This window comes from Paroedura picta, chromosome 4, assembly GCF_049243985.1.
Source record: "Paroedura picta isolate Pp20150507F chromosome 4, Ppicta_v3.0, whole genome shotgun sequence".
NCBI classification, from domain to species: Eukaryota; Metazoa; Chordata; class Lepidosauria; order Squamata; family Gekkonidae; genus Paroedura; species Paroedura picta.
In genome coordinates this window covers 51,588,010-51,614,586 of record NC_135372.1, presented here as the reverse complement: position 1 = coordinate 51,614,586, position 26,577 = coordinate 51,588,010, and the positions used below count along the sequence as shown (strand labels likewise).

The 26,577-nt window shown below is 42.0% G+C and overlaps 1 protein-coding gene across 10 annotated transcripts in view; it reads right to left on the bottom strand.

Annotated features, from left to right (window-relative positions):
• The window catches only part of LOC143836782 (uncharacterized), a 112,437-nt gene extending 86,589 nt beyond the window's left edge, over nt 1-25,848 (bottom strand). For 7 of the 10 annotated variants that reach the window (XM_077336295.1, XM_077336294.1, XM_077336303.1 and 4 more), the window contains exon 1: nt 25,580-25,848. Coding sequence is in view for 5 of the 10 variants with exons in the window: in XM_077336294.1 (XP_077192409.1) it covers nt 25,580-25,643 (64 nt within the window). In the remaining 5 variants the exon portion in view is untranslated. Of the gene's footprint in view, nt 1-14,229; nt 14,369-24,323; nt 24,416-25,579 lie in introns of those variants that run through there. The other 3 variants (XM_077336301.1, XM_077336297.1, XM_077336296.1) reach the window with 3 other exon arrangements.
• Nucleotides 25,849-26,577: the final 729 nt, after the last annotated feature.

Genomic DNA, 26,577 nt, shown 5'->3' with positions numbered 1-26,577 from the left:
GGATTACTATTCTTATCACAACACTCAAAGATGCAAAACAATACATCTTACTAGTGGAACAAGGAAAACAACCTACAAAGTTGCTTGGTGGGGGGAGTGGAATTGACCTGTATGTGTTGTTGCTTCTATGCAAAACAGAAACTAGGAGCTAAAATTCCTTCAGGAATGTGATAAATTAGGAAAATGGTAGCAGGGGGGATGAAGACATCGCCATTTCCCTCCCCTACTGTTTTTTTTTTGTCCCTTTCCTGAAAGCCCCCATAGCCTCTTGTATTGCTTTCTTTGCACCCACCAGTTAATCTACCTTTATTTACCCAGGAAAATTATGGGTCATATCGGTCACTGAGCCAAGCCCAGTTGTGCAGAGGGGAACCTGCAATAACTTGTGGGTTTTGTCTCACTTACCCCCCAAAAAACCACTTTCTCTCTTTTTTTAAGATTTCCGATTTCTCTGCAGACCTGGGGCTTTTTTCAGTTCTTCTTTATCCATTCATGGCTCCAGTCTCTGGATTTAAGTATCTACAGATTTGGTCATGTTGAGAATTATATTTATCAGAAATTTGTAGAGGCTTTTAAATAACTAGTAGTAGTTGTTGTTTTGTGGGAAGTATATATGTTAACTTGTTTTTATTTTGACTGTAAATCAATGGGTTCTGTATTATTTTGTACTTTACCACAGTCTCTGGGTCTTTTCTGAAACCAACCAACACATTATGTATCATTTGTGTGTGTTTGTGTTTTTAGGGATCTTTAAAAAAAAACACACAGACACAAAGGAAGCCTGAATTGAGTAGAAAATTTCCTGTTATTTACTAGGTGACTTTCCCTTTCACATTGGATAATGCATTTTCAGTGCACTTTAGAAGATTTTCCTGTTTTTTGCAAAAAAAAAATCCTGCTGCAAAACTAAGCCTCTATGAAGGGACAGGAGGTATTTCTCTAGGCCTGTTGGCAACCCTAACAGGAAAAGAGGAAGTGATTTTGAAGGTCAGTGGTATGTTCCTCAGGAAAGCAATTCATAGGCAGGAAAGGGTGTTTTAATCAGTCTCCCTGGATGCTTTTACTTGGGGGAAGGAAGCAAATGGGAAAAAAAGAATAATAGAACTATAATATACTGTATTTGCTGGCATATAAGACTACTTTTGCCCCCTGAAAAACATGCCTCCAAGTGGGCGGGTCATCCTATATGCTGGGTGCACTTCAGTTGGGATAGACATAGCTGCCCATAGTGGCCTCCTGATGCCCGCCCACCTCATTCTACATACTATCCAGTATCACGCGGTATCCAGCGCGGTTCATCGGCGTGGCTGCGGCGAGCATCAGCAGTGAGACAGGAGTGCCAGCCTTTTCGGCGTGACCGGCCCGTTCTGCTCTGCGGGAAGCAGCGGTGCTCCGGCCCGCCCCTCGTCTACTCAGAGCTCGCACATGCGCACTTGCACACTAGTGCTGGTCACACGGAGATGCAGGGGCAGGCCGGGTATATAACAAACTCTATATTTTGAGTGGAAATACACCCAGTCATCTTATACGCCGACAAATACAGTAATTGATCCTTTTTTATTCTCCTTTGCCCTGAAAGCTTTCCTTATTGCTGATAGAATGGAACAGGTTCTTAGATTACTTGGGAATGAGGATTTAAAATTTCCCCAAGAATGTGTTCCATGGTGTTAAAGTTTTCAAGCAATCAAATGCTTGCATCTCTCTATTTAAAGCTGTATTGAGTCAACTAGGGTGAATTTTTAAAATCTTTTAAAAAGTCTTCAGCAAACTATCAAACATTTAGCATAATGGGCACATCATGTGTAACTAACTGTCAATGCAATCCTTAAAAAAAGATAAACCCTTCTATACTCAACTGGAGTTGATGTCCTTAAGATGTGTAACTCTATGTAGGATTGATTCAGGTAGGTGGCCAAGTTGAGCTGAAGCAGCAGAACAAAATTTGAGTCCAGTGGCATGTTTAAGACCAACAAAGGTTTATTCAAGGGATAAGCTTTCATGTACACATACATGTGTTCAGACACCTAGCATCTGAAGATGTGTGCAAGCATATAAAAGCTTATACCATGCATAAAACTTGATTGGTCTTAAAGATGCTGCTGGAATCAAACTTTGTTCTGTGTAGGATTGTCCTGTTAAAGCCTCAAAGCTTGAGGAGTAATGAAGGTCAAATCAACTTTGCTGTTGGATTACTTCTCCCATCCATAGCTTCCCTGGTCAGGATTAATTTGTTAGAAGATTACTTCTGTTAAAAACAACTCTCAATCCTACTTGGAAGCCCTTTGTTCCAAGGACTAAAGTGCTTATGTTAGTCTTCTTTAAAGCTGGTTAATCAAGAGGAGGTCCAGGTTAATTTTCCTTACGTGCTTTTCCCAGCTTGAGATTCTAATTGATGCATCTCTCAGCTGATTCATCTACTTCATGCTGACACAATGTCATTGATTTCCATGTCTTCATATATCATTTTTGCACTTCAAATTCTTTTTGTATACTATATATTACAAGACTTGTGGAAATTATACCTTTTGCAAATGTTTGTATTGATAATAATAGCTTTGGTGCAGTATTTACATAGTGGGGAGATTTACTGTGAGAACTCTGCATGTTTTCTAAGGCACATTTGGTGCTCTTAGTCAGGGAAGTACCACTTGATGTGCACAATAGGCATTCTTGACCTGAGCTCTATTTTTCATATCAGATAATCAGATAATCCTTTGGTCATTTTTTTAAAGCATTCTTGATCAGGCCAGGAACTGGACCTTAATACTGTGTCATTGTTTCCTATCACATTAATGTGTTTCTTTTGTTTTAACTGTAAAATTTTCTTACAAGTGGCTTAGTAGCCACATGGAATGAAAAAGTTCCAATTTATTTAATTCTGTCATAATGCCTCTTTCATGCAGTCAAAGATCTCATGATCCAGGGCTTCAGATTCCAAATCATTCAAGGGAAGTCAGATGTCTAAATGGATGTGATTTCAACTCATCTGTAATGCACAATCTAAATGTATAATTTGATGTAAAAATAAATGGGACAATTCTAGAGCTAGGCTTCTCAGCTGGTAACATGATGTTTAACCATTTTGAGATGATAAACATATCAATGTGTCAGAGACTGGTTTTTATTTTGGACATCCAAGACCTTTAAGATTTAAAATCTTTTCATTTGATGAGTGCTCACAACTTTTATTTTTTTTAATAATAATGTCTATATCAGGGAAACTATTTTAGAGAAGAAGAGCTTTTTTTGTACCCTGCTTTTTACAACCCAAAGGAGTCTCAAAGTAACTTACAAGCTCCTTCCTCTCCTCTCTCCACAACAGACACCCTGTGAGGTGGGTGGAGTTGAGGGAGATCTGAGAGCTGTTCCTAGCCCAAGGTCACCCAACTGGCTGCATATGGAGGAGTGGAATCAAACCTGGTTCTCCTGATTAGAGACCACTGCTCTTAACCATTACATGAAGCTGGCTTGGAGGAGGAGGAGGAGTTGTACGCCACTTTTTCTCTAACAGAAGGAGTCTCAAAGCAACTTACAAATCACCTTCCCTTTCCTCTCCCCACAACAGACACCCTGTGAGGTAGGTGAGGCTGAGAGAGCCCTGATATTACTGCTCAGTCAGAACAGCTTTATCAGTGCTGTGGTGAGCCCAAGTTCAACCAGCAGGCTGCATGTGGAGGAAGAGTGGGGAATCAAACCTGATTCTCCTAACCACTGCACCAAGCTAGGAACACTAATTTTGCATCTTGATACACTTTTAGACTGATTTGTTGTTGTTGTTATGTGCGAAGTCGTGTCCGACCCATCGCGACCCCATGGACAATGATCCTCCAGGCCTTCCTGTCCTCTACCATTCCCCGGAGTCCATTTAAGTTTGCACCTACTGCTTCAGTGACTCCATCCAGCCACCTCATTCTCTGTCGTAACCTCATTCTCTGTCGTTTTAGACTGATACTTACAGCATAATACAACTTGCATAAGCAAGCAGTCCTTGCCAGCTCTACCAAGAGGATGCGCAGAATTGACTTCCATTTGGAAGAGAGGGGAAAGGCCAACATATTGATTTTGTGGCTCTGCTATACAAAAAGCTCCCCTAATGTGCTGTTTTCCCTGTGGGTGACATGCCACTGTTCATCAGATTCCTCAGAGATGAGTGTCAGGGATTCTTTGGAGTAGCCTGTAAATAGAACTAATTTGAAAGGATGGATTGCCAAGCAAGCAGATGGAAAATTATCAGACTAGTTCTCCTCAACAGGTGTCCGAGCTTCAAGTATAATATAATATGAAACATGCTGGCAATAAATGATTTCTATTCTGGTTATTCTGAGCAGTACTTGCATGGAGTCATACTGATAACCTTTCCTTTTCAGCAGGATTCACCATGCCAGCATGAGTGGGACAAGGACACTGTGGGGCTTGACAGCTGCCTGACCAAGCGCAGAGATCTTGCTCTGCTGTGCAAATGAGCTGCTTTCTAGCTAAACTGGAGGTCAGTTTGATATGCATTCAAGGGCTTTCACGGATGGTCTTCCTCTGGGAGAAATTCAGCACATGTAATTATTTGGTCTCTGTAGCACATTTGCAGACCGTATCCTTGCTGTGTAGATATGAAAGACACAAGAGGCACCTTGGCATGAGTTAGCTTGCAACCTGTTCTCTGAATACCACTATTCTAACAAATACAGTTTCAGACTCCCATTGCAAGACCTCCCGAATTCTTGTCATGTGTTGCCTGATTTAGTTTGTGACTTTTGCACAATGAGAAAAAGGTTCAGCCTCCCAGCACACCAGTTTCCTGACCTGAGATGGTCCATGGAAGCTCTGTTTGGCCTGTTGGGGAAATCAATGTGCACAAGTAGGTTTCCATAGTGGGCTGAATTACACACCCTATTACATACACACTATTTCAGATTAGGAGAATTATATGTAGGAAGGCTGAAGTACCATTTTCAAACAAGCCTAGGGTTGCCAGCCTTCAGGTGGTAGCTGGAAATATCCTGCTATTATAATTGATCTCCATGTGACAGAAATCAATTTCCCTGGAGAAAATGGTCACTTTGGAAGGTGGACTTTATAACATCATACTCCAATGAAATCCTGCTCCTTCCCAACACTGCCCTCCTCAGGTTCCACCACAAAAACCTCCAGGTATTTCCCAGCCCACTGTCCTGAGACACTTCTACTGAGAGGGCCAGTATATGAATACTTAAATAAATAAATAAATAAATAAATAAATAAATATGGACTGCATCAGAATGATACAGTTAGGAACACCTGACAAAGTACAATTGCAGGAAAAGTAGAGAATGGGATGGCTAGCATCCATCCATAAGGTGTCATAACCACCACCACTAAATTCTTTTTTTCTTTGTGACATAGATCAGCGTATTCTTATTTATACATACCCAATTTCAGTATGCAACCAAATAAAGGGTAGTCTTGAATGAGCATTGTTATGCCAAATTATTTTTTTAAGAATTATTCAGGGCATGTCGAAATACCCAATACCTTATAAAAAACGGCATTAGCCATGGAGCCAGGAGGCATCTTGATACACGCTTGGAGGTGAAGAAGAGAAAAGCTTGAAGCAGACATTTTTAACTGGAAGAAACAAACATAATTCCCAAGGGAGGTAACATCACGGAGCAAACTAAAAAAGTAGCTTCAGTTAAGATTTTAATGGGAATGTCTTGAATGCCTTTGCTCATTTGAAGGAGGTGGCAGACAAGGTGACCCAAATAGCTTTTTTCCCCTCTTTTTTTTCCTTTCCTTATGAGCTTTGATATATTTGTGTTAGTTCTACCATGAAAATGATCCTTGGTCATCTTTTGCCCCAGTTCTTCCCCTCAAATTCTTTAAGCCATTGCACCTGCCTCATAACATGCAGTCATTGCTACTTGCTGTCAGAAAAATTTGTTTCTTCCTGAATCACCTATTCTCCGTCTCCTCCTGTAGAGTAAAATTTTAATGCCAAATTCATAACAACTCTGTTTTGCAATGCTATAAATCTGACTGAGATGGTGATGATTAAAAGTTCTATGAAAATGCTGAGTCAACTTTACTATGTTTCAGCTTGGTGCTATATTCATGACTGAAATATTTGGGCATAAAATTAGAGAGAATGATGAAATATACTCAAGTTTTGTTCCCATCAAAGAACAGCATGTGATCTGGATTTTTACCACAAATTTTTAACAGAATGTAATGCCATGAGTCAGTGTTTATCATTTGTCAGAATATTGAGAAATACAATTCGCACGCACACACATCACTTATCTGTTCCCACCAACACTGGAACTAAGGGGCTCAATTTTTCCATCAGTTTTTCCTGCAAGCCATGTCCATCCAAGCAGGGAACAGTATCCAAAGTAGAACTGTTCTGTTGAGTAGCTGTCAGCCATGGAACTAAATCTGAGGTATATGAAGAAGAAGAGTTGGTTTTATACCCTGCTTTTCACTGCCCAAAGGAGTCTCAAAGCGGCTTACCATCACCTCCCTTCCTCTCCCCACAACAGACACCCTGTGAGGTAGTTGTAGCTGAGAGAGCTCTGACAGGACTGCTTAGTCAGAACAGCACTATAACGGCTGTGATGAGCCCAAGGTTACCCAGCTGGCTGCATGTGAGGGATTAGAACCTGGCTCGCTGGATTAGAAGCCGCCGCACATAGCCATGCTTTTAACTACTACCCCATGCTGGCTCTCAGAAGGGAGAGATACTGCAGCAGCATGGCCCAGTCAATTACTAAATTCCACCGCTTACTGTTGCATTAGGCTGCAACCCTATGAACATTAAGTGTAAAGATAAGTGTAAAGTGTAAAGTTCTGCATCTGGGTCAGAAAAATGAAAAGCATGCCTACTGGATGGGGGATACGCTTCTAGGTAACACTGTGTGTGAACGAGACCTTGGGGTACTTGTGGATTGTAAACTAAACATGAGCAGGCAGTCTGATGCAGCGGTAAAAAAGGCAAATGCCATTTTGGGCTGTATCAACAGGGGCATCACATCAACATCACAAGATGTCATAGTCCCATTGTATACATCACTGGTCAGACCACACCTGGAGTACTGTGTGCAGTTCTGGAGGCCTCACTTTGAGAAGGACGTAGATAAAATTGAAAGGGTACAGAGGAGAGCGATGAGGATGATCTGGGGCCAAGGGACCAAGCCCTATGAGGATAGGTTGAGGGACTTGGGAATGTTCAGCCTGGAGAAAAGGAGGTTGAGAGGGGACATGATAGCCCTCTTTAAGTATTTGAAAGGTTGTCATTTGGACGAGGGCAGGATGCTGTTCCCATTGGCTGCAGAGGAAAGGACACGCAGTAATGGGTTTAAACTACAAGCACAATGATATAGGCTAGATATCAGGAAAAAAAATTTCACAGTCAGATTAGTTGAGCAGTGGAATAGGCTGCCTAAGGAGGTGGTGAGCTCCCCCTCACTGGCAGTCTTCAAGCAAAAGTTGGATACAAACTTTTCTTGGATGCTTTAGGATGCTTTGGGCTGATCCTGCATTGAGCAGGGGGTTGGACTAGATGGCCTGTATGGCCCCTTCCAACTCTATGATTCTATGATTCTATGATTATCCTGGGAGTAAGCTCTATTGAATAAAATTGGACTTACTTCTAAGTTGACCTGCTTAGTAGAGTTAGCAGGCATCTTGCTGATTGCTGCTGTGGCCTGCCATGAGAGAACATTCTTTAAAACTCTCTGGTTTCCTGTGTGCCAGTATGCCAGTTCTGCGTACAACCTGGAAGTGACAAGGAGTAGCTCCAGGAATCACATGAAACTCTGTGTAAAACCTATATTCTATAGAATCTCTGAGAACTGCTGGAAACTCTATGCAATGAAACAATTAATGGGGACACATATTAACTATGTAAACCAAAGACACAAATGTTGGTATGTGCAAGATCTGTAGTGTGCATGATTGAACAGAATATGAATAATGTCCTGCAGGGGGGATCAGAGATGTGTGGTAAGCATGTTTAGGTCAGGAACTTCCTGATATTTTTCAAATAATCTCCTCTAGGTCCTGATTGGCTAAATTGGAGTTTTCCTGCTCGTTTGAGCACATTTTCTCACTGCTTGCTTCCAGAATGGACAGACTGAATGACCAGAGCAGTTAGGATTCTGTGTGTGTGTGTGAGAGAGAGAGAGACAATATACGTTTCTCCTGAGCGTCAGTCTTTGGACTAAAACTTCCCCATACCTGTGAGCCAAAGACCAATATATATATTGTTTAAATTCTGTGAAGAAGACTAGATACTAGTGAAGGACTTCACCAGCAAATACTAAGTTGGAAAAACAACCACTTAAATTAAATTAAATTTTGGGAATTTTGGGTCAGACTGTTTTTTAGAATAGAAACTGGCAGCCTTTTAACTTGTCTAAAAAGTGACCCTCTTAAATTTCAATGGTTCCAGGCTATTGAACAAAAATTAGTCTCCATTGGCATCGATCTGAACTCCCTACTACCTCTGGAAGAAAAATGTATCTTCCGGATTATTAAACAGAGAATATTAGACCATGAGCAGCAGGAACTCATACCTACCCAGCCTCGAGTCTGCTCACCAGCATTCTTTGGCATCATTATGCAGAGAAATATTATGCCTACATATTTGCATCTCCTTGATGTCCCACCCCTGAGAAGAGCTTTTCTCCTGGCACGAATGAATGCTTTCCCCTCAAAGATCTTAGAGGGAAGATTCCACCATATCCCATACCATGCGAGACTCTGTCCGTGTGGTTCTGGTTGCCCTGACTCTGTTAGATTGCCCCTTATATGAGCAGTGTCGGGATGACAGCTTTGTTGCCTTGCTGGGAAACAAGCCTTCTGTAAGTAAATCTATGACCTTGCAATTTCTGCTCTCTGACAAAGACCCAGAGGTAACCATTTTAGTTGCCAGAGTTTTAACTAAGATGCTTTTATAATATGCTGCCTACCTTGTATTTTATCTTTTATAGTTTATTTAATCATTTTAAGATCTGTTTGGTTATGTAACCCCATTTTACTACTTTGTTGAAATTTTAAACCCTATTTTTATATGTCTTATATATTTTATGCCAATAAAAGGTTACTGACTGACTGACTGACAATTAAATTAAACTAACAAAATAAAACTATGACATGGAGAGGTGGGTGGGTGGATGACCACAGGGCCAAAGGGGAGAAGGGTAGACACTGGACAAGACACAGAATCCAAGTCTACAATGAGGCCATACAGTCAGGGGGCTCCACAGTGAATTTCACATGCAGGAAACAGCTAAACAGTTAAGGAACTCAAGCAAACCCAAAGGTTCATGAACATATATATATTTCTAACAGTGGAAACTCATAACAATAAATTGTTGAACGTTTAACATTAATTATAACATTATAATTTTATAACAATTTCTTATTTCAACACTGTGGATCTCTAGGTTCTGATTGATGGCCTTGCTTCATTGGCCTCAACTGAAGGCCTGGTGAAAGAGCTCCATTTTGCAGGCCTGATTGGACTCTTTTAATTTTGATGGCCCTGATCTCTTCTGGGAGCTCATTGCAGCAGGCGGGGGCCAGGACAGAGAAGGTCCTAGCCCTGTTCAAGGCCAGATGAACCTCTCTGAGGCCAGGGATCACCAGTTTATAGCTTAGTTTGGCACAGATGGAAGAACACTAGCCTTGCTACTCTGGTGACTTGTTCCTCCATGGAAGGGGAGGTGTCAAAGATCATGCCCGGGTTCCTGGCTGAGTGTGCAATTGCTGATTGCACCCCATCCAGGTAGGGCAGGCATGCTTCTTCACCTGGACCTTTCTTACCAACCCATAAAAAAATCTTTGAAGGATTGTGCTTCAAATGGCCCTGTTTGAGCCAGTATGTCACTGCTTCCAGGCCAAAGAGTCTGGGGGTGAGTTAGGCTGGTTGTCCATCATGAGGAAAAGCTGGGCATCATATGCCTATTGATGACATCCCAATCCGAACCTCCATATAAGCTGGGTGAGAAGGTGCATGAAAATACTGAATAGGAGTGGGGAGAGAACCACTTCTTGCTGTACCCCACATGGGAGTTGCCACTGATGGGATTGGTTCTCTCAAATTGCTACCATCTGTCTGGACCCCGTAGAAAAGAGATCAACCATTGATGGCCTGTTCCTTGTATCCCAGCGTTGGCAAGGCAGTGAGCTAGTAACTCATGTTCTACAGTGTTGAATACTGTTGAGAGGTTGAGTAATATTAGCAGCTTCTTGATCCAGCTGGCAGCAGAGCTCATCCATCAAGGTGACCAGTGCTGTCTCAACCCCATGGCCATGCCAAGACCCAACTGGACTGGGTCTAGGACTGAAGCTTCTTCCAGGAAGGCTGTCAGTTGGTCCACGGTAACTATTAACATCACTTTCCCTAGGAATGCTAAATGCAAGACAAGGTGATAGTTGGCGAGCTCCCACAGATCCAGGGATGGTTTCTTCAGCAGAGGCCACACCACATTCACACTCACCCGAATTCAGCTAGAGCACATGTGCATGGAAATTGGCACATAGACCTTGATGAATGAGGAAGCCAAGTACACACATGGGAAGCTACATACACAGTTCCTTGCTGAGCCACAGCTGTTCATTGTCCCATCAGGGACAGGAGTGTAGAGAGCATGGGGACTACATCCTTCCCCATGCAAAGCCAGTGAGAAGACCACGGCTATGCATATGAATACACCCTCACATCCTGTTGGCACATATAATTCGGCTGAGACTAAGATCTTTTCCCAAAATCAGCACACTTGCTACGTTTTAAGTAGTTCCTTTTTTCTATGCTCTGTCAGCTTGTTTTGGGCTGATATGAAGTGACTGGAATCATAGCTATTTTAAACTAATATAATCACAACACATTACTGGAACTGCAAAATGCTGAAAACAACTGACCGGTAAAGGCACATTGATGAATAGTTATTGACAGCTATTATGGAAGCATACATTAATAAAAACTGTCAGGCCATTTTGGCAACATTTGGAAATAATAATAATAAAACAGCCTGCATATGTATAGTAATAATATATGCGGTACACATATCTAGGGGGAAATACAGAGCTTAAAACTCGCAAACACTGTAGCGTTCTTCACCAATACCCTCTAGGGAGAATTATCTAGACTTTGAAAGGAATATAAACATTTCGCAAATATTTTTTCTCCAGCAAAGTGTTCTGTAGGTTAAGTTGCTAGCTGTAAGAGCAATTACAACTTTTCATAACAAAATTACCACAATGCAATGCACAATTGTGATTACTTAAATCTAGTATGCAGTTAATGGCAGAAAGTGAAGAGGAACTAAAGAGCCTGTTGATGCAGGTGAAGGAGGAGAGTGCAAAAGTTGGCTTGAAACTCAACATCAAGAAAAAGATCATGGCATCCGGCCCTCTCAATTCCTGGCAAATAGATAGGGAAGAAATGGAGAAAGTGACAGATTTTATTTTCCTGGGCTCCAAGATCACTGCAGATGGGGACTGCAGCAAAGAAATTAAAAGACGCTTGCTCCTGGGGAGGAGAGCTATGGCAAATCTAGACAGCATCCTAAAAAGCAGAGACATCACCCTGCCAACAAAAGAAGAAGAAGAAGAAGAAGTGTTGGTTCTTATATGCCGCTTTTCCCTACCCGAAGGAGGCTCAAAGTGGCTTACAGTCACCTTCCCTTTCCTCTCCCCACAACAGACACCCTGTGGGGTGGGTGAGGCTGAGAGAGCGCTGATATCACTGCTCGGTCAGAACAGTTTTATCAGTGCTGTGGCGAGCCCAAGGTCACCCAGCTGGTTGCATGTGGGGGAGCGCAGAATCGAACCTGGCATGCCAGATTAGAAGTCCGCACTCCTAACCACTACATCAAACTGGCTCTCTAAAAGTGCGTTTAGTCAAGGCTATGGTATTCCCAGTTGCAATGTATGGCTGCGAAAGTTGGACCATAAGGAAGGCCGAGCTTCAAAGAATTGAGGCTTTTGAACTCGGGTGCTGGAGAAGACTCTTGCGAGTCCCTTGGACTGCAAAGTGAACAAACCAGTCAGTCCTAGAGGAGATCAGCCCTGACTGCTCCTTAGAAGGCCAGATCCTGAAGATGAAACTCAAATACTTTCTCATGAGAAGGAAGGACTCCCTGGAGAAGAGCCTAATTCTGGGAGTGATTGAGGGCAAAAGAAGTAGGAGATGACAGAGAATGAGGTGGCTGGATGGAGTCACTGAAGCAGTAGGTGCAAACTTAAATGGACTCTGGGGAATGGTAGAGAACAGGAAGGCCTGGAGGATCATTGCCCATGGGGTCACGATGGGTCAGACACGACTTCGCACCTAACAACTATGCAGTTATCGCCGGTGTAGTGACCATAGTGTACGGTGAGACTCAAATTAACACTCCTTTTTGTCTATGAAGCTCACCTTCAGACAGTTGCTTCACAGTGTTATTATGAGCATAAAATGAAATAGGAGTACCATGCATTCCACACACTCCTGGATTACTTAGAGGAGAACCTAGATAAAAGTGTATTTGATAGATAGTTATGAGTACCACTAAAATCAGCAAGTGGACATATATAGGTAGGGAGATTCTATGATAATGGTGTTAGCCATTCAGTCATGTCCAACTTTTGGCAATCCTATGGCTCAACCGTCACAACATTTTTCAATCTTGCACAATTTCTTTTAGTAGAATAATGCTCTGGTCAATGTCCATTTTGATCATATCTAAGCACTACATTCTTTGTCAGACTGGTTTCCTTTTACCTCTGACCAGTCCTGGTATAATTGAGCTGGATCGCATGATGTGCCCAAAGAAATGAGCTGGAGTTTTGTGATTTTTACCTTCCAGTGATATATCAGTCTTTATGAGCTCTAGTATTTCCTTGTTTGTGATTTTTGATGTCCATGGAATCCGCAGAAGCCTATTCTATAGCAGTATAGAATAAAATCTTGGGAACATAATTTAGATTCATAAGACTATCAGTTTTCTTTTTAAAAACAAAACTACACAGATGAAGCTGCTGTCCTTTACAATAGGCAAGGCATGTTCCAGTACAATGAAATCTCAGAAAACATAGAAGTTTCCTTTTAAAAAACGTATACCCCCAACTTTCTCCACAATGACAATCCAAATCAAATTTTCTCCTCTCCTTCATTTTATCTTCACAGTAACCCTGTGACATAGATTACGATGAAAGCAACTAACAACAACCATTCCTTGCCGTGACAAGGGGGCGAGCTAGCCTATTGCAGAGGCACGACGATGGCTGATTAGGATGAGTGCATATGACTGACCCAATGTCACCCTGCAAGATTCCATGACAGAATAGGGACTTGCTACCAGCTTGGTGTAGTGGTTAGGAGTATGGACTTCTAATCTGGCAAGCTTTGCTTGATTCCCCACTCTCCTGCATGCAGCCAGCTGGGTGACCTTGGGCTTAAGCAGTAATATCAGGGCTCTCTCAGCCTCACCCACCTCACAGTGTGTCTGTTGGGGAGAGGAAAGCGAAGGCAATTGTAACCTGCTTTGAGGCTCCTTCGGGTTGAGAAAAGCGGCATATAAGAACTAACTCTTCTTCTTCAAACCTGACTCTTCTAGACCCCAGTCTGATAGCACTTGGAATTGTTAGCTTTCTGAGACAAGCACTGGGTTCAATTTTTCCTCTTTCATTCTTAAAAAATTATTTCTATCACCTGCTCATTTGGACACAGGAGCATTAGTCAGTGTTCCCCAATCCCCGGTACTGGGCTGTGGAGCCGTCGGTACCAAGCCACGGCAGGGGGAAGGAAGGCGTGTGCTCCGGCGCGCCACCAGGCATGCCTCCCTCCCCCCCCCCCGCATGGCGCAGCACTTCCCATGCTGAGAGTGATCAGCCGCCCACTAGTGGGGGTCAGTTCCCCTTCCAGGGTCTCCTGGTGGGGCGGGCACGGAAGAGACCCATTTGGAAAGACCTGCGTGTGCCCCAAGGCCAGCACAGCCTGTCCGTGGCGCTCTGACATCTGTGATGTTTCCCCTACTAGAGAGTTACAAGGCAAGCTGCCACTTACTTCACTGAAATCTGTCTTTGTTTGCTGCTGTGCTCCTTCCTGCCCTCTTTCTGTCTGTCTCCAGAGAGGCCTTCCTCCCTCTTTCCACCCCCACTCCTCTCTGGCTTATTCTGCTTTCAAATCACCTGTCTGCAAATCACCTGTCTGTTATGGTAGAGAGATTTAACACTTCACCCTCACAATCTTCCACTGTTCAGATTCAATACCTCTTCCAGAGCTGTTATTTTCCCTGGAAAAGGAAAAACCTTGGTTGAAGAACTGGATTTGGATCCTCCTGTAATCTGTGTGGAGAAGGGATTTGAGTTCTCCATCCCACGTGGTGCCACAAGTTGAAATATGTCTCCCTCTCATTAGCCCTGGAAAGGAAAAGAAAGAGGCATCATCTTTGCCCATTTCCCTCCTTCCCCAGGGCTAGTGCTGTACTGGTGGGGAAGCAATTTTGTTTGATAAAACTTGTGTAGCAGTGGAAGGTTTATCCCCTTTTCCTTCCTTTGTTGCAACCCCTTTCCAACTGGAGTCTCACAAGACAGATGTTGGTCTTTTTAAGATACTCTGATCATACATGTCCCAGTGTCACATCTGTTTTGGCCCTCAAAGACTAATGCAGAACAGGGCACCCAGCTCCTCAAAGGGCAGTTCATTTTTACAGTTACACATTCCAAAAGTAATCCTGGGTGAATAAGAATGAGCTGAAATCTGAAAAATACTGACCTAAAGGGATGCTCTCTTTGGAGTACATTTTGTCATGAATATATTGCAAGAATATATGGTATCCATAATATTCATAGCCTGCTACTCACTTGCCTGCACTTTAAAATTTTATATTCTGGAAGTGCAAGAATCTCAAACTCTGCCATTCCAAATAACATTATGCCTGAAGCTGATTATTCTTTCATTGACATACAGTAAATTGAACCTAAGAGCAATACAATTGGGAAATAAAGATAATTAAGAAAAGTAAAAATCTGTCAGTCTCCTTGAACTCAGCTGGAAATTTGACTTTGTGTCTCTTTCATTCTAAGAGCTTTGTGATTCAGAATCCTCATAATTTCTCATGATTGACCAATTTCAATTTTCCTCCCATCTAAAATGTCTAATTGCCTTGCATGGAAAGTGAGACTTTCTCATAGTGTATAAATATTTCATAGAAGATTAAGTGAACACAATTTATTTATAAAGCATGGACAACTTTTAAAAAATGGGTGTTAGGAGGCAGTAATGATTTAATAGTTAGAAAATTATGCCCAAACAAGGGAGATTGGATGGTTCAAGTGATAGTGGATTCAGTTAGTTTAAACCTTGGTCAAGTCAAGTCAAGTCAAGTCAAGTCAGATTTTATTGCATGTAGCCATAGGCCATTACAATACAAAAGGAAAATATAAAAGGTTTAAAAAAACATTTCAGATCAGTAATGAAAAAGTAAATAAGAGAATGTGGAATCTCAGATAAAAATTACTTAGCATCATAAAAACATTTCCAGATTACATATGTCCACCTATCCTATAGCTATTCTAGGTATTTGCTCTCTGCAGAACCACTTTGGCTCTTATTTTCTTTGTTGCAAGGGCAAATAATGAATTAGTATTAGTATTAGAAGAAATAAATGAATTAGTATCTGCTAACAAAAACACATGTTTTTCCTGGTCAGATTTATCATTTAGCCCAGTGGTCCCCAACCTCCGGTCCGGGGACCGGCACCGGTCCGTGAATCAGTCGGTACCGGGCCGTGGCTCCTCCTCGTCCTGCTCCCTGGCTGCTGCCTCAGGGGCTGCCCTGTCACTCTGCTGCTGGCTCACCTTTGGTGCTCTCCAGAGGCCACCATGTCTGGGGCTCCCCCTCGGCCTGGCACTGCGCAGCTGCTGCTGGCAGTGCCCCCCAGCGGGTGGCAGGGAATCAGGGGCGCCGGCAGGAAAGCAAGTGGAGCAGGGGCTCAGGTGGCAGTGGCGACGTCCCTAAGCAAAAGACTACCCCCCCGGGCCTCAGTAAAATTGTCAAGCGTTGACCGGTCCCTGGTGATAAAAAGGTTGGGGACCACTGATTTAGCCCATCTGGTAGGCCAGCAAGAAAGGATCTTGCTGGCCTACCAGATCTGTATACAATGGACAAGTGAGAATGTAATGTGGGAGATCCTCCAGAACTAAAGCTCCACAAATACAGAAGCACTGGTTTAAGCCTTGGTAGAAGGGAGCTTTTAGAGATTTATTTATTATACATTTTCCCCGTCCTCCAAAGACCACAGAACAGTCAGTAAACCTGAGAGGTAGATTAGGCAAGATGTAATTCTTCATCATTTAGGCAATAATCCTGGACAATGAGGCCAAATACTGTTCTTTGACTGCATCCATGGTCAGCCACAGGATTTACAATTCAGGCATAGACAAAGTTACTCCATTCTTGGCACATTGACCTCAAATTACTTAGAAGCATAAAACTCTGTTTCAAATTGCAGCAAGACTTAATGAATGGGAAACTAAAGGGTTTCATTTGGCCTACGTGGCATAAGATCAGGGAGTGTACATTCTACTATAGCCTTTCCTAGCTTATAAATGGCTATCCAAAATGTGTGTGGCAAACAACTTCAGTGAGGTTGTCTTTTTTTTTTTTAAGATTACCAGTTCCTACTTCCCATTCTCAGTTATCAAAAACTGCCCTCATAAGATAATGCATTGGTATGAACAAGAGGGCATAATAAACAGCAGAAAAGAACAGAAGAGAGATTCCAACTGCATTGAGTCTTTGCACTTATAACAGAGCTCCTTGGGTCTGTACATGCTGTGCAAAAACAAATCTGAAAGGCCCAGAGGTGCCTCTTATTTTGAACAAGCCATTCCCCAAACTCTTCAGACCATCTGGCTGAAAAAATTAATTAAACTGGAAGAAATGCCACTTTGGTTCTGTACTCCAAAATCCCACACACAGATCAGAAATCATTCCATAGCACAGTGTAACGTTCAAAATTAGATATGATAAATGCCTTTTAACCTGCCTTTGGGTGAAGTCCGGCATCACCTTTTTTATGACAGCATCTCAACATGTTTGATCCAGATGGGCATTTTTTTCTTTCTTGAGCCAAATTCTGAAAAACTGTTTCTGAACTCTGCAGCATTGTTCAGCACAGAATAACATAAAAAGTATTTTAAATTAAAATCAAGAATTTAAAAGATTAAAATAGAACACTGATCATTAAATCTGAAAGACTGGAGAACAAAGAATGGTCTGTAGTTTTTGATCCAAGTGAAGAAAAATCTTTGAAATCTTTACTCATGAAGACATTAATGTACTAGCAGAATTCGGGGAGGGGTGGGAGAGGACAAATGGGCTGCATCCACACATGGCTATCTTCGCACTATAGTCATAATTCACAGCTGGATTTTCCTGATGTTAGACAAAGCAATCCACTTTTGAATGCCTGCTATAAGGCAATGAGAGTGCAATACCCAACAGTGTGTGGATGCAGCCATATATTCTATTTTATATTTCTATGGGACACAAAATGTTCATAATTTCCACCGAGCAGATTTTTCCCCCATGCCAAACTTTCCCCATATTCTCATTTACAATATTTTCTGAGGTATGTGACAAAGGAGGTTTAATATTAACAATAAAGTACATCAAGGCAGCAACCTAAGAACACTTTCCTGGAAGCCTTGGGGGCAGTCTCCCACCCGCTAGCTTGATCGGATAGAGAAATGGCCACTGAAACATAGTCACATCACTTCCTGTTACACAGCTGGAAGTCACAAGGCAGCAGTATGGAACTCCATTCACTGAGTCTCTCCCCCTACCCTGCAGTGTACTGCAGTGTAAACTTTGCAAAGGACTGCACTGCTTATGTCTAGTAGGACAAGCAGGGGACCTTTCTCAGTCCTAGTGCTGGCATAGTTTAAATATGCAAAAAGGGTTATAGCACCAGGTTGCTTAAAAGAATAAAGTTTTATTGTGAAGAGAAACAACTTTGTGTAGAAAGAGGAAGATAGCAGTCTAACTGTTCTGCATTCATTAAGTCTCTTCTAGAGAGAAGCTGGGAGGAAGGATGCTCAAAGGAGTAGGAAGTCCCTCCCATGACATTCATTGCCTGAACCATCCAACCATGGGGCCGTCAGTATACTGCAGTTGTTACTGTTCACTACAGTTCCACTGTTCTACTATATCACTGTTTCATTGATAGCTACTGTTTACTATCACTGTTATTTTTAGCCACTGTTTTTCTGTATTCATTTTCTACTAAGTAAACCACCCTAAGCCTCAGGGGAGTGTGGTATATAAATGTTAAATAAATAAAAGTTTCCAGTGAGCCAATCTGGACACTGAAGGAGGGTATCTGAACATTCTGGGGTCCATTCCGCACAACTTTAATGTAGCAGAAGGCTTGCAAATTGTAAACGCTACTAATTTGCAGTTCCGCATGACGTCACACACAAGTTGCAACACTAGCGAAAAAGACCTGTGCGTTCCCATTGTTGCAGTTCCAACAAAGTCCCTCCCCCTGACTCTCTCCTCCGAACTTCCGGCAAAGCGATCGCCTTTTTTTTTTCTCGGAGTAAGCAGAAAGCAACGAACCGGCGAGCCTTCATTCACCCAGCGAGGCTTCTCCGGCTACAGTCCCTCCACAGAAGTGCTTTAAAGCTCCCCTAAGTACCCAAGCACAACACAGCCCCGTTTGCAAGTTCCCTTTATTTTCGGCCGAAAATCGCACCTGTGCAGGGGGGGATTTTTTTTTCACTTGGGGGAGCGTGGTAATGATGACTCGCCAGCTCACATGCCAGCTAGATGGGTCTCTATGTTAGGAGGAATCAAGGCATATTCGTTGCAACGTGTGTTTTTCTTTTCTTTTTTTAACCTGTTTTTAAAGGGAAAGGGGCTTTTCGGGAGCATGATAACAACCGCCCATTGGCTGTTCGTTTGACTGATGGCCAGGGGTGGGACCAAGCACAGAAAAAAGTGCTTCCTTTCTAGCGATTTTTGCAAGACCGGAAACCTGTGGGAAACAAATGAAACGCTACTGGATTCTACTACAAAGGCAGGTATGCTTAATGCCGAGATTGCACTTTTAAAAATAGCATTTCCGCTTTGTGGAATCAATTGGCAACATTGGTCCTTGTGCGGAAACACCCTAGGAAGTTCCTAATGTAGCTTCACTAAATACACCTCTCCTCTGATGCCCCCTGAAAGATATTCTTCATATTCTGTTCAATCATACACACTACAGATCTTGCATATTCCAACAGTTTTAATGATGAATTGTAGGCTGCCTTGAGCTTTGAAAGGAAAGGCAGTATATCCTTGTACTGGACACATGAACACATGAAACTGCCTTGTAGAATTCAATTAATCAATCTTTATTACATTATCAAAAAAAAAGAAGACATGGCAGCAATACAAAGCAAAATGGAAATGTCCAACAAGATAAAATTTGAAAAAATAATAAAGAATTGGACATTTTAATAGAATTTAAAAATATGGAAGGGAGACCATAATATCCAGACACAAATTACAAATCACATGTGACCCAGCATGGAGTAGATATGGCTCAGACATACTGTGATCACATATTTATCCTTTATGATGGCGGCAGCAGATCTTGCCATCTGGAAAGGTATGAATTTATCCCCGCCCTGCCAATAATATGACTAATTTCTCTTGATCTGACTTTCCTGGGAAGCGGGACATTATTGTCCACAAAAATCTACTACATTCAGCCTCATGTCTTGTAATATGGGACAGATCTTTAACAGACTTTTGATCACAGGATGAGATTATTTTCCTATATGGGATGCCATTAGAATGGCCTTCTAAGATGGCAAATAGTAAAATATGTGTAAAAACCTTTCTGTACTTGCAATTCTTTCAATTGGTGAAGTATACTGGAAGAGTCAGGGGAGAGGGAGATAGCTGTCTATCCAGATACTTACTAGAAGTACACTGGTTTGAACACACTGGCTTAATGATCTTTGTTCTATGCGTAATTTGGCTACATAGAATCCAAGGGTCCACAAGTATTCTACTGAGAAGAAACTGTCTTGTATTGAGTCATATTATTGATTTACCAAGTTAATTGCTGCCTACTCAGACTGAGGGCAACCCTCAGGAGTATTTGTGGAGTGTTTGTAGAGTGTTCCACATTACCAGCTACCTGGTCTTTTTTAAACTGGAGATGCCAGGAATTGAGTTTCGGACCTTCTGCATGCTAACCAGATGGTTTGAAGTTCAGACACAACCCCTCCTGTTCCTAGAAGCTATCTGGCTGCTTTTTTTTGGGGGGGGGGCATGGTTTTGGGGACACCAGACTTCTGATGCACTACCAGCTTTTGCTGTTACCCCACTTCCTTACTTCAAAACCGAGACTACATGAAGGGAAAAAATATGTAGGTGTCAGGTAAGATATTCATCCCAGTATACATTGAGAAATGTTAAATGCTCATAACTTGCACCCTAGAATTTCTTGAGTGGCATTCATTGAGAGCTTCTAGCCACAGTTTGTTTATTAGTCATTATCAGATTCTAATCACAGTTCTTGGGATGGTCTGGTGACAAAATGACACTCAGTCGCATTTCTCCCACCATTTCTGCACTGCTCAGCATGAAGAAAGTGCAAAATGTATTAGAAGCCGGCGTTTTTAATGACTTTATCTTGAAACACATTTCAGGTTATTCACGCTGAGAAATGCTTATCGTTTGAACTCTTAGACTGCTGGGCTATGCAAAATTAGCCCAATTTTCTTTTAACTGTTTCAGAGCCTTTTTGTAATAATAATAAAAAAGGCTACCACTGGTTTGGAAGTTCTTTTCGGGAAGGGCAGAGTATGGATGGCATACTTTTGTATAACCAGTAACAAACTTCTCAGAAGACACCTTAACAATAGTTGAGAAATATTTCAAGCACTTTGTAGGTGTTATCTCAACAATCCTTATAAGAAAGCAGTATTATGATTCAGAGTTTAAAGGGAAAAGGCAGAAAATTGGATTTCCTAAGGCTATGTAATGAATTTTGCAGCTGAGGTAGGGGTGCCAGCCTCCAGGTGAGGCTGGGGATCTCTCAGACTACAGTTTATCTCTAGTCTACAACATCAGTTCCCTTGGAGAAAATGGGTACTCCAGAAAATGGGAGGGTGGACTTTATAGTATTGTGCCCCGCCCCCGAGGCTCCTCCTCAGGCTCCATCCCCAATCTGCTGGTGGTGAAAGGGGGACCTGACAACTTTATGCTGAAGGTGATTTGAAGGTTTTTCGCAGCTGTCGGTACACTACACAGTGAATCAGATCAATATGGTCCAGCATCCTGTTTTCAGCTAGGAGCCACAAGCAGGACCCTTATGACAACGCTCACCCCTTGAACAACTGATAATCAGAGCCTGTGAATTTGGAAGTCCCATTTGGCTACCATGGCTATCTGTGATATGGCCAGTTCTATTTTAAATCCATAGAAATCTGGAGACATCACCACATCCTGCAGCAGTCATAGAAAGCAGGCAATAACAATGAAGGAAATATTTTACTTAAAACACATGACACTACCTCTTCTCTTAAGATCTGGTTTTGTATTACGACTTCCTCCCAAAATCTATTTGTCTGGTCAAAACATATTTCTTTTCCTGTTGATTGTAGATTTGTGAGAGTGCGTACCTATAGCTCTGCTGGGTGTCATAAATTTAATCCCAATAAAACAAAGATGCTAACCAGGAGGGAGCTTGATCCAGGAATGGGGGTATCTCCTGTTCTGGATGATGTTGCACACCCTATCAGAGTGCTGCTGGATCCAGGCCTTCTGTAACGTAACCCGGTAGCAAGACAGGCAAGGGGAAACCAAAGGGAGCTGCGGCCTTCCTTGGCAGGATACAATAGATTACATAGATGCATGTTGAAATGCTTTCAATTCTGCTTTTTGATTAACTGACAGGATTTCCAATCCACTTGGCAGTATACCTCACTAGAATAATACCCTACTTATAACTATCACCTCTGCAGAAACTACAGTACAACCGTCAACAAATATGTGCTGAACACTCAAGAGGAAAATCTAACATGAGGCACTTAGGAGAGACCCCATTTAATACTATGAGCAGAACACTCCTAACATATTCAAATGAGTAGCAATTGTACTCAAGCATTCACACACTTTGCCATTACTCTCTCTCTCAGTGCTGCTTCTATTGATGTCTTCCAGATACCACATTTATCCTGTTTCCCACCCTTCTATTATTCCCAGATCATTGCATTTTTTATTACAGCATCTCAGCATCACTTTAAAAAAAACAACACTATATTCCCATTGGCCTGTTGTGTTTAATTTACAGACTAGGAATCCTGATGATTTTGTCTGGTTAATACATAGACCTGTCTAATTTTCTTTTCTTTTTTAATGCAGAAAGGGCATTTCTTTACTTTCCCCCAAGAGAAGTACTTCATGGTCTGAAGGAGAGGATGGAAGATCAGCAGAATGTCTGTTTCACAGAAAAAGGTGTTTTGCCTGGCTTGGACCATTTTCTCAATCTATCACATGCCAGAAGCTGACACGTGTGCATATATGCACAGACATGAATACAGCAATGTGGTGTGATGGAGAGGTCTGGTTTAAATGACTCAGCCATGAAACTCACTGGAAGAGCTTGGGGCAGTCACAGTCTCTCAGCCTAACATGGCTAACATGGCCAGTACAGCCTAACATGGCTGTAGTACACATAAAATGGAGGGAAGAGAGGGAGTGAGGGTATCACTAGCTGTTTGTTTGCTTGTTTATAATTGCATTTTATTCACCACCACTCCTAGCCAGTCAGCTGAGGCAGTTTACAACAACATAAAAATACAATAATTAAAATACTGAATTACAACACTACCCAACCCCTTCTCTAGCTGGAGAAAGGGAGGTGTATCTGTAAACACGCATACACTATGTACTTTGCCTGGGATGTCCCCAGGCAAGTTATACCTTAGTTTGTAAAATATTAGTTTCTTACAGGCAAAAGTAAAAGAGGAATTTTTGGAAGGGGGGGGGGGGTTTGGAAGGGTCCCACCCCCCCTCCCCCATCACATTGCATGTTTTATGTTCTGTGATTATTCTTTAGGAACACATGGGGAGATTATTGTCATGATGGTCAGAAGGCACGAGATAGAGCAACCTTGCTGAATCTAAGCAGGTCTGGGTCATGTTGATGCCAGGATGGGAGATCACCTGGGAACCCACTGTACACTGCCATGAGACGTTTCTGTTGCTACTGTTCTCAATGCAGCATTTACGCAACTTATACATTTAAAAAAATCTGACAATTCCCACAAATAGCATGACTCAAGGCTAAACAACCAGAAAAGACAAACAAAAATCTAAGACAGAAACAGCCCCTATAACTACCAGATGCATGTCTTTTGGGCAGATATTCTAAATCAGAAAAATGCTACCATTCACAGTTGAATTAGAAATCGGTCCCTGTGTATGAGAAGAACAAAGTGGCTTTTCAAAGCATATCTAGCCAAGCAGGAGTTTGGCTGTCCCAACCAAAGAAGCTGCTCCCTGCTTGTGGTTATGGCTGTTTCACAGCCAAGAGGCTCAGAAAATGATTGTGGAGAATGGAAATAATCTGGGTCTACATGTATGCTGTAATTCTTATCAAATACATACACAGGTCTGAGGAGCAAAGTTTACTAGCTTCAGAGCAAAATCCTAAAGAGACTTACATCCTTCTAAGCCGCCCTGATCTAAGGGCTTTAGCAGAGGGTGACTCTGCTTAGCTTTGCACTGTACGTCTCCCAATATACACCATTATTATACACAACCGCTACAAAAACAAGTAACACTGTGGATCGTAATTATTCTGTTGAATTTATCTAGTATGCTCAAGAAAAAGATAACTGTTGGTTCATTTCAACAGAGGTACTCCAGGAAGGAAGCTAATAAAATAATTAGAGTAGCCAGAGAAAATATGAACAAACATGATGCCCTTTACCAAAGTTTTGAATAATGAAAGGATGCTAATTTGTAGCTCTAACATCCTGATGTTTAGAGAGAGTTCAAAAATGCTCCAAGAGGGATATTTGGCAATAATATAGCCCTGGTTACTAATTTAATTGCTTATCCAGTGAAACTATAACTGTTTTCATTATTTAAAACCTGGGCAAGTAATTAGCCATTTTTCATTACTTGAAACACTTGGTTAGTGCTGCCCTTTACTGGTTTGGAATAGAATACCACACATCAAGCTAATAGCTTACTGCCAAAACATTCTGCAAACCTACAGTAGTTAAATGGGTATTATGTATTCCTGTCAATGGCAATTCCACACTCCATCAGACAAAGGAAAGAAACTTACTAAAAAGACAAACTTTCCTCTTCTTAGGGCTGAAATACAGAAATATAAAACTACTAGCTTCAAAGCTTGTTCCTAAGAACAGGCCCTGAAAGGGTCCCCTCCCCTAAACCCTGGCCAGGCAGCTTAAGGTGGCTTTGGGCCGCAGCTCACAGCCAAGCTGGGGTGGGCGGGGGCTGGGCAACTTGTTAGCAGGGCCGAGCTCCTTAGCAGGCAGGCAGCAGGCCAGGAGGCCCTCATGAGCAAGTCCTCCACCACGACCCTTTGCCCAGGGCTCTCTCCCCTTACCTGCTGCTGGCTCCAGGCGTCTGAGAGCAAAGAGGCTAGAGTCCAGGGCCGGAGGGCAGGAGCCACAGGGGCAGGGCCAATCAGGACAAAGCTGGCTGCACCCTGATTTGCCCTATTCCATCTTGGACAGATGGACGCGTCCCACCCTCTAGGCTGTTTCAGAAATATATAGAGGAACAACAATGGATAAGGATAAAGATTAGGGTTTTTTGATGTGTTAGACACTGGTGCCCCAAATACATTTGGGGGAGATTCAACACATGGAAACAAAATACTATCATGGGGACTTCTCGTTTATTAATGGAAGTGATATTTCATCATTCCAGAATTAGTAAGAAAAGGACTGGTCTCAGCTCAATCCTGACCTTCATTTAAAGAGATCAGATTTCTTCTCTCCCATTTTCCCCATAGCCTTGCAAGTTAAATTAGTCTGTGTGATCATTATTGTTGCACATAATTAACTTCATGTCTGAATAAGAATTTGGTTTCAACAATCAACTGTCCCATTAATTCATCCAACAGATAATGTAAGGCCCACCCACCACCCTGTGGTCATACCCTGCTTAGCTAAGACCAAATCCTCATACCTCAACTAAAAGGATGTTCACTAGAGGGGACAAAAAAAAAAGATTACAAAAAAACAAGGAAGTTAGGTACTCCAACCTCCCTGCTAGGTAGGACTGCCACCACCTCTGAATGGCTCCCTAGGCTTCTGAGACTCAGAGGCAATCTTGAGGCCTATCGGGGAATTAACAGGGGTCTTGACTCAGTCCAGAGCCAAGAAACCATAATACAGAATTGGTAGAATAACACAAAGCAATGCACAAATTACCACTTAGCTTGTTCAAGAGTCAGACAAAGGTTTAAAAAATTATTTTGTTGTTATTAAGGTGCACATAGGTAAATTATTATACTAAGCAGTGAAAGATAAGAACATTGAGAAATATCTCTAGCTAACATTTTATACTCACTCACAAGGGAGGAATGGCAAAGTTCACAAGCAGAGTCCAAAGGTACAGAATGGTCAAACCACATGTAGGTTACAGGTACAAGTAGAGTATGCCAAAGGTCTGACAAAATGGTACAACAAATTGAGTTTCTTTATGGTTTATTCCCACCTGGGATTCTAGACACAAAAAACAATCAGGTCTATTTGCCAATTTGTTAATAAGCCAATAGAATTACTGGTGTCAGGGCAAAAGACATGAGAAGAGGGAGTCCTAGACCAGGAGATGGAATGTTTACTTCATCTAGCTAGAAGCCCAATTCTCATAACAAGTTAAATGGAAACATCTGGGTCTCGTCACCTTATCAGAGTTAGCACTGGCTGTGTTAGCTTCCCAAGGACACAGGTGTAAGGCCTAATTGGGAGGCATTTACTTACACAGGAAAAAAAGATTCCTTTTGCGGCCCACACAGACACTCACAAGCCTGAACCAAAACAGGACAATACATGAAGCCATTATTTCACTACACACCCAGATATGCATCCAGTGTAATTGGATAGATATTGCTTTGATCACAATTAAAGAGAGGAAAACATGGCTGACCATTGTAGACAGACAAGTGGCCTGTTGCCTTTCAATATTATTATTGTGAAGGATACCTGAGACTACAATTCAGTGGGATTTTATCTATATCTATATGTATCAATAAAAATAATATTGTGCCACAGGACTCCAGTCTGGCAGCTCCATTGTACAAAAGTCCCTTACAGAGCTTCATGAGCAGTCATATTCATTTAAAATGTTTTGGTGTAACCATTACATTCTCCAACACCAGAATTAATGAGATGGATCTATTCAGGTGGCTTTCCTGATCTTCATCAGAATTCCTTGTAGCATGGATCATAGCTAAGGACTCTTGCAAATTGTCTAAGAACATTTCAGAACTGCATACACGAACTTGCACAAACACACAGGAAGCTGCCTTATACAGAGTCAGATCATTAGTCTATCAAGGTTAATAT